The 9,324-nt window shown below is 47.4% G+C and overlaps 1 protein-coding gene across 1 annotated transcript in view; it reads left to right on the plus strand.

Moving 5' to 3' along the window:
• The window catches only part of Tango6 (transport and golgi organization 6 homolog), a 165,354-nt gene extending 156,787 nt beyond the window's left edge, over window positions 1-8,567 (plus strand). Inside the window, exon 18 of the mRNA XM_021220424.1 lies at window positions 7,878-8,567. Coding sequence (XP_021076083.1) covers window positions 7,878-8,054 — 177 coding nt within the window. The 3' untranslated portion in view covers window positions 8,055-8,567. The remainder of the gene's footprint in view (window positions 1-7,877) is intronic.
• Window positions 8,568-9,324: the final 757 nt, after the last annotated feature.

Here is a 9,324-nt window from a genome sequence, read left to right on the forward strand (position 1 = left end):
AGAGATCCGCCTGCCTCTGCCTCCCGAGTGTTGGGATTATGTGCTTTATAACATTAACTACGGCTGATGAGATGGCTCAGCAAGTAAGGGTATTTCCTAAGCATGAGTGGTACCCTGAGTCTGGTCCCCAGACCCCACCTAAAGGTGGACAGAACCAATCCACAAACTTATCCCCTTACCTCTATGCACACGCATACACATTATTTACATACAATAATAAATAAATAAGCTGGGCCTGGTGGTACACAGCTTTAGTCCCAGCAGTGATGGGGAGAATCTCTGTGAATTCAAGGCCAGCTTAGTCTACAGAGAGTTGTATAATAGTAGGGTCTGGAGAGATGGCTCAGTAGTTAATCTCATGTATTAACTACATGAGAGTATATACAGAGTAGGCTCTGCATGTATTATCTCATGCAGAGGACCCAAGTTCAATTCCCAGCACCCAGATTGGACAGCTTACAACTGCCTATATATCCAGCCTCAAGGGGTCTGACCCCTCTCACCTTGGCAGCAGGTAACTAACTCTCATGTACATACCAACACACATATAATTAAAAACAAATCTCTCTCTTTTTTTAATCTAAGGGAGTAAGGGGTCATTGAGATAACTCAGAGGGTAAAGGCACAAAAAAGCACTTGCCACTGTACCACCCAGCATTGTGGGTCTGAGCCCTGGATCCTACATGATAGAAAAAGAGAACATCTACTGTGGCATACATATCCACATGTGTACATACATGCCAAATAAATAAGTATAAACAATTAATGAGTGTGTGTGTGTGTGTGTGTGTGTGTGTGTAACATTTACCAGCCATCAAAGTGTGGCGTGCAGTGACACCATTTTGTTCTGTTCTCCAAATAAAGCCTTAGTGGGAAATAAATAAATGATCTTTAATTAAGAAAAGCAAGCTAGTGGTGGTGGCACACACCTTCATTCTCAGCACTTGTGAGACAAGCCAGGCAGCCTGGTCTACAGAATGAGTTCCAGGACAGCCAAGGTCTTGAACCACTCTACTCACCCCTGCCCTGCTCCCACACCCCTTCCTTTTTTGCCTGCTCATATTTGGGGCTTCTCGCTATTGTTTGTCTTGAGAGCCATGTCTTTGCCCTTAGCCCCTGATGGCAAGCCAGACTTCTCCACATGGCAGTAATAATAAGAATCCTTGACACACACACTCTCTCTCTCTCTCTCTCTCTCTCTCTCTCTCTCTCTTGCTTAGGAAAGCAAAATATTCTCACATACGTTCCGTCTGCTGGAGCCTACAATAGTCTTGTAAGGGAGGCAGGAGATTGGCTTTCTGTACACTTCTTTGTAGTAATAAGAAGGATAACCACTTGGAGATGCCTTAGTGAGTGATATTTAATAGAGTCACATCTCCAAAGTCCACACCATTGGGTCTGGCCCTCTTCTTTACTAGCTGTGGGGACCTAGAAAAACTGGAGATGATGTTCGTGGCTCTCCTTTTATGATGAAGTGGTCTTGTCTGTTTATTTAGTGTAGGCTGCCATGGCTCACATGAAGATAGAGGACAGTATAAATATATGGGAATCGTCTCTCCTAGATGTGGGTCCCAAGGGGTCAAATTCAGGTTTCCAGGTTCGGCAGTAAGTGACATTACTTGCTGAGCCCACTCACCGACACTACTCCTTTTTAGAGGCCTAGAGGCTTAATTCAATTGTAAGAGCACTTGTTCCATCAGAGTCTCAGAACACACACAGCAGCTCACAACCATCTGTAACTCCAGTCCCAGGGGATCTGATACCCTCTTCTGACCTCTATGGGCACCAGGTACATACCTGGTACATATACATACATGCAGGCAAAAACATTCGCACACATAAAATAATAATTATAAAAAATTTTCCAGCCTGATCTACAGAGCAAGTTCCAGGACAGCCAAAGCTACACAGAGAAACCCTGACTCAAAGCTGCCCCCCACCCCAAAAAATTGTATGGATTTTCAAAAGAATTTTTTGTGTAGAGGCTAGTAAGATAGCTCAGTAGTTAAGAGCAGCTGCTGTTCTTACAGAGGGTCTGGGTTTGTTTCTCAGCACCAGTGTGCAGGCTCACAGCTACCTATAATTCCAGTTCTAGGGAATCCAACACCTTCTTCTGGCCTCCATGGGAACAGGACACATACTTGGTATACATATGCACATGTAGGCTCTTGAAAATACCTATATTTACCCATAAGATAAATATAAATTGTTTAAAATACATATTCATGTCTGGCATGTTGGCACATGCCTTTAATCCTAGCACTTGGAAGGCAAAGGCTCATCTCTATGACTTCGAGGCCAGGCAGGACTACAGTGTCTCAAAACAAAACAGACCACAGTACCCGTGTGGCTTCTGAGGCCACCTGCACACACCTGGGGCACATAAACAAACTCATGCAGGCGCACATACATAGACATAAAGAGGAAAGAAAGAAGCGTGGTTGTTTTGTTTTGCTTTTTAAATTTTTTCCCTTGGGCTGGAGCTATAGCCCAGTAGGTCATTCCTGAGTCCAACCACCTGAACCTACACCGGTGGAGACAGGCGCCCTCGGGCCTCCCTGGCCAGGCAGCCCAGCCAGTTTGGTGATCTCCACGCTCTGGCTGCATAAAAAGGCGAGCAACTCCTGACGAATGGCACACAAGGTTGTCCTCTGACTGCCACATGTGCACACACAGGAAACATGCTACACACAAAAGAAAAAAATTCTTTTTGTTTTTTAGAAAGTGCCTGATATCACCCACATTGGCCTCCGACTCGCTATGTATGAATGCTTTGCTGCATATATGTCTGTGCACCACAGAAGAGGGAGTTGTATGTTCTAGAACTGATGGGGTTACAGTTGGTTGTGAAGCACCAGGTGGGTGCTGGGAATCGATCCCGGTCCTCTACCAAAGCTGTCCTGCTCTCAATCACTCTTGTGGCAATCCTCCAGCCTCCGAGATTTTTTTTTTTTTTTTTTTTTTTTCTTTTTTCTTTTTTCTTTTTTTTCTTTTTTTTTCTTTTTCTTTTTCTTTTTCTTTTTTCTCCGAGATCTTTCTTGATTCACTCCTCTACTGCCATCTCTCCTCTGAGCTCCTCACAGAGTTCCTCTCAGAATTCACATGGTATACACACTACATATGGAAGAAAAAAAAAAACTGACATCTTGTTTTTCTGCTTCTCCCTTATGTTTGAAATCATTTAAAAAAAAAAAAATCAAAGCAAGGGCTTGAGAGATGGCTCGGGGGTTACGAGCACTGGCTGTCCCTCCACAGGACCCAAGTTCAATTCTCATCACCCACATGGCAGCTCACAGCTCTGTCTGAAGCTTCAGTTCCAGGGATTCTAGCTTCTAAGGGCTCTGCCCACATGTGGTGCACAGCCACACATGAGACAAAGTACGCATACAAATAAATTGCATCTACATTAAAATAAATCATATATTTACAGTGTGTGTGTGTGCATGTGTGTGTAAAGTTTGATGGGAATGGTGGCACACACCTTTAATCCTAACACTGGGGAGGCAGAGATAAGCACATCTTAAAGAGTTCAAGGCCAGCCTGGCCTACATAGCAAGTGCCAGGCTAGCCTGAGCTAACATCAAGACTGTCTCAAATAACAAAAATGTCTATGTGTGGGTTAGAAAGGTAGGTCTGGCTAGAGATTTTTTTTTTACCTCCCTGTAATTTCCAAATATTCTGACTTGTGGTTATGTGGCTTTTATAACCAAATAAATAAACATATTTAGGATCTAACAAGAAGAATACCTGCCATTTATTTCTTCTTTTGATCTTAACTCAAAGACACAGCTTTGCAGGAATGTTCTGAGCTTCCGGAAAGAGTCCGTGGCTGTTTTTCTGCTTTTCCATTTGAAAGTGCACCTGTGTGCCCAAGGCACTTCTGCTCACACTGTTCTTTTTTACTAAGCCTTCTGTGTCTCAGCCACGCCAACCCCAAACATTGCCCTTGTTGCTGAAACCCCCAAGCTGGTGAACAGGAGCGGTGGGAAAATGGCTGTGTGTGGTACACAGTCATCCCTGTCTGCTGGTGAGGCAGCCCGTCAGCTCCAGCCCTTCCAGGGAGGTTTCACACCAGGAAGCTGGTTCTTCTTTAAGCTCTCCTGACCTAGGGGCTAGGTGGGGGTGTGCACACCTCATTGTAGAGGACATGTTAGCATTAGGTCCAATGTCTGTGAGATTCCAACTCCAAAAAGGAAACTCCCCCGAAACCACAAAGAGCTTCTCCTGTCCAGTGCTCTTGGTAGCCACCCGATGCTCTGAGCCCTTCTGAATGAGAGGACGCACCTCCCTCCCCACAAGCACACTCCACCCACGCCCCTTTCCTCTCCCTGCAGTTTTTGGGCTTGATTGGGGTGGGGGTGGGGTGTCTGTGTAGATGGTAGGTGTTGGGGTTATAGATGGTGTATGTGTATGTTTGTGTATGTGTGTATGTGGTGTATGTGTGTGAGTGTGTTTGTGTGTGGGGTATGGGGGGGTTGTGTGTGTGTGTGGTGTATGTGTGTGAGTGTGTTTGTGTGTGTGGGATGTGGGGGGTGTATGTGTGTAGATGGCGTGTATCCTGCCCGCCTCAGAGGGTCCTGTGAATAACTTTACCTTTGAACTTTCCTTGTACTCAGCCCCTGAGCCTTAGGATTTGGTGACAATCCTTGGCTGGCAGGAGGCTTTGATCCTTGGGGAGTTCAGAGGAAGTCCTATGATGTGGAGGATTGGCAAGCAGCACGGGGGGGGGGGGCTGCTAAAAAAAAAAAAAAAAAAATAGGCCCAGAGCTTGATGACAGCAGCTCAGCCAGCACCCCTTCAGGATGCCATGTGTTGGCATGAGCATGACTTATTTAAGACACAACAGTGCCCAGGGGAGTTTCCTACCCCAACCCCAGGAAGAACAGAATGCCTGAGAACCAACCACCCCATCTAAAGAGGTAAAGCTGCCTCTCTTTGAGTAGTGGGTGTCTCCAAGAGAAAGAAGTCTCACAGGGCCCTGAATGTAGCTCAGATGGCAGAGCGCTTGCCTGGTCCTGGGTTCAGTTCCTGCATGGCTGAAACCTGACCAGGTGGCACGCACCAGACTCTTGACCTCTGGAAGGAGGCAGGGGAGGTTCACAGTCATCCTTGGCTGCCTAGAGAGTTGGCAGCCAGGGATAGCAAGATAGTTCAATGGGTAAAGGTGCTTGCTGCCAAACCTGAGGACCTGAGTTCAATTCCTGGGACCCACATGGTATAAGAAGAAAACCGATTCCCATCCTTACACATGTGTGAGTCATGGCACATGTGCATTCACATACGTATATACATGCTAAATAAATAAATATAGTTTTTATTATAAATATAACATTTTAAAATGCTTTTGCTTAGGGACAACTTTATCTCAAGTGGCTAAAGGTCAAGGGACTTGCTAATGGATCCCAAAGCCATTCCCTGGTGCCACCCAATCCGCGTCACAGTGATGCTCCTTTTACTGTAGCTTGTCTCCCTCCCACCTCCAAGGCAGGTGATCTCCTTTGATCCTGATAATCAGGCCCACCATTTACCTCTCAGTAGAGACCTCACTGTGTGGCCCGTGCCTCCTCCCACTCTGGGCTTTGGCTGCTAGAGGCCGGTTCATGGACTGTCCATCTCTTTAGCCCGGTTCATGGACTGGGTACCACGTAGGCCCTTCATAATGATCAGAGTGATTAGTAACTGTACGGCAGGAGCTGTGTAGTCATCCTCCTTCTGGCATCATCTCATTTTCACTCTGCCAAAAAAGATGAAGACCGGTTAGCAGAGTGTGGGCAGGGCTAGTCAGGGCGGGATGCCCATCTTACTCCTGGTATGTCTAACAGCTCCTTGAGAAAGTCCAGGACATGCTGTACAGCAGCTTAGCAAGCTTGGCTCCTGGGTTCAGGACTTAATGGAGCAACACTTGGGAAAGGATTAGACATGGCAGAACTGACTGTGTAAGACCTGCGTTCCCATGCAAAACCCAAACACAAGGCCCCCACTAATAGGGAGGGGTGGGGGCAGAGAGATGGTGCAGCAGTTGAGCATATGTTGTCCTTGTAGAGGACCCGAATTCAATTCCTAGCACCCATATAGCAGCTCACAACTGTCCATAAGTCCAGGACTAGGATGCACATGAGGCACAGATATCCATGCAAACAAAGCACGCATAGAATAAATGCATCCTTAAAAACATTTTTAAAAAGAGGGGCCAGGCAGTGGTGGCACACCCTTTAATCTCTGCACTTGGGATGCAGAGGAAGCGGATCTCTATGCTCTATAGTTCAAGGCCAACCTGGTCCATAGAGCAAGTTCAAGTTCAAGAACAGCCAGGGCTACATAGAGAAACCCTGTCTCAAAACAACAAAACAAACAAACAAAAAAGGAGGCAGGGGTGGCATTAATTATAACCAGATGCGGTTTCCTTTTCCCCAGAATCTCCATTTACTTGTCCAGGTGGTTACTGATTGCCATTGAGGATGTTCTAAGGAGAAACGTGTGAAATAATTGCATGCTTTTTACAGCTCCTCTTTACTCTGTGGTGTCAATCTGAAATGCAAATAGAGTATTTACCTCTATACACAGAATCACCAGAATTACAGTGTGTATCCCCCCAGCTTGCACGTGCACGTGTGTTTCTGTCATTGAAAACTGGAAGAACATGCAAAAGCCAGCACAACTGTGTCCTTACTCGCCCGCCTGCTGCCAGCCTGCACCTCCATCAGGCTGGCCAGCCGGGGCAGCAAGGACGACAGGCTGGCCTGCTTCCTTCTGTGTCACTGTCTTTAGATAAATGTTTGGCTAAAACTAAGAAGTGGGTGAGTGAGGGAGGGCGTCACATAAAGCTCCCTGACTGTCTGTCTTTCTGAGACAGTCATTACTCTTGTGTGATGGGCATAGGTTCTAGCACTCCCTGACCATCTGTCTTTCTGAGACAGTCGTTACTTTCTTGTGTGATGGGCACAGATTCCAGCTGGAATGGAAAACTGGAACTCTCCAGGCTGTCAGTAGGTCCATTTGCTTAGTTGTAGGAGTAACAGACACCTGGACCTGCTTCTGGCTGGGATTATTCTCCCCTCACTATAAGTCTACCAGAGTCGTGTATTGATGGCGCATAATCACAGTCAAAACTTCCTTGTGAGAGACAGCGTGCATCTCCTCTGCTCACACTCCTGCTCCATCGTTTCACTAGATGTCATTTACAAGTCATAAATCCAAGAACAATTATTAGTAATTTTAATATTTCAATTGTAGGTCATTAAAGCAGGCGCATGGACTTGGGGGACTAGACTGGCTGTCTAGCACTGTTTGGGTAGATGTTCTTAGAGTCACGAGGCTGGCCAGGAGTGGCATGTGTGCTTTCATCCTGTCATGGATGTGTTAGAGCATCTGCCAGATGCCAGTTTTGTGAAGTCCTGGCCCTCAGTAGAAGAAAGCAAGGCACACTTAGCATCGGTAGTACCTGTGATCTAATGAGGAAAAGATTTTTAATTATATAATATCAATTCCCAACCTAAGGCTCCACATTGCACAGGGAGCGCTGACTCCTTATGTATGTGTATACACACACAGAGGCCCTGAGGTAGACGTGGGCAGCCAGTTGCTCTAGAAGCATCTATGCCCACACAGTCTTAGCTGCCTCTGTCCTGAGGCCTCTGCTATCCTTTGACTGAAATTGGGGGTCGGGGGGTGTCTAGGAGCTATACTAGGGTCTGGAAATAATGAGGTGTAGCCTAAAAATCCATAGTGAGGTGTTTGGGGCAGAAACCACAAAGGAATCTTATGTGGGGCCCAGCCAGCTCCATGCTCCAGGTTGTAAGGCCCCTGCAGTATCCTTTCAAGGGAGCAGAGACTGCTTCCCCGTGGACGTGTGTTCACGACCCTGTCTCTCCATCCAGGTGCTGAGTGACGTCCTCAGGGATCTCTATCACTTGCTGAAGCACGTGGTGCGCTTGGAACCCGATGATGTAGCCAAGCTTCATGCCCAGCTGGCCCTGGAGGAGCTGGATGAGATCCTGAGGAACTTCCTGTTCCCGCCCCAGAAGCTGGAGAAGAAGATCGTGGTCCTGCCATAGACCTGGTTCACAGAACATGGAAGAAGGCAGGGGGAACCAAACAGCCAAAGCAGAGGCCACACACCTCCCAGCGGTGTCTCCGCCGCCGCCGCCGCCTCCTCCTCCGTGCAGACCTGAGGTCTGTTAGAGCCTGAAGGTAGCTGTACGGTGCTGGCCACGTGGGTGTTCAGGGCTACCATTCTAGAGTGCCCATTTGGTCACTCTGCTCAAAGCATGTGCAGTGAGAAGGGTGAATCCCATCTAATCAGCACACCCGTCATTGTCCTGTGCCATTTAGAGGAGACGTGGGTATAACTGTGGAACATTTTCTTCCGGCTGGAGAAGCCCCTCCCCCCAGGTCCCATCTTGATAGTCTGTCATAGTGAGATGATTCGCCTGTGATGAGGGACAGGCAGAGCTGTCATCTGGGTGTGCAGCTGTGGGGACGGGGAGGGAGCATTGCTGCTTAAACTACACAATGCGAGAGAATAAAAGGATAACATTACCTTGGCTGGAATGATCTGCCAGGGTGAATGCCGCCGCTGGTTGACTCCTGCAGAGGAAGAAGGGTAAGCCCTGTCTGTCCTCTGTCCTTCTGTCCTCTGTCCTTCTGTTTTTACTTGAGCTGCCATTCAGTCTTCTGCTCCTCTCAGGGTGACACAGAGACAGTCCAGTGGTCTGAGACAGAAAGGTGGGCAGGGCTTATGTGACACAGGAGTGGCCTGCTGCCAGCTCACTGAAACAACTTCAGATTTAGCACTGTGGTCACTCGCTCTTGGATTTATGTATTTTGGTGTTTTCATGGCAAAAGACAAGAAAAGATTTAAAAAAAAAAAAAAAAAAAAAAGACTGTGGAGATATGGAGATGCCTCAGTCCCTGAAGTACTTACCATGCAAACCTGAGGACCTGAGTTCCATCCTCTGCATCCAGGTAAAAACACTGCTTGTGCAGGCCTAGGGAGCGGGGAGGGCGCAGGGACAGGGGCATCCTGGAGGCTAAACTCTGTGAGCTCTCAGCCACCAAGAGACCCCACCCCCATCCCTTTCTCTCAAAAAAAAAAAAAAAAGGCAGTGCCTCCTGGGAAACAGCACCCAGAGTGTCCTTTAGCCTACACACACACACACACACACACACTCACACGCTCACGCACAGTGTCTATTCAACTCATGAGCCCACATGAACATACACATACATGAACATATATACACAGGCACAGTGTGTGTGCAGCTTCGCCCACATGGACATGAAAAGGAAAAGGAAGCAACTGGCTGCTTCTGATGAGGCCGCCCT

This window comes from Mus pahari, chromosome 20 (genome assembly GCF_900095145.1).
Source record: "Mus pahari chromosome 20, PAHARI_EIJ_v1.1, whole genome shotgun sequence".
Lineage (NCBI taxonomy): Eukaryota > Metazoa > Chordata > Mammalia > Rodentia > Muridae > Mus > Mus pahari.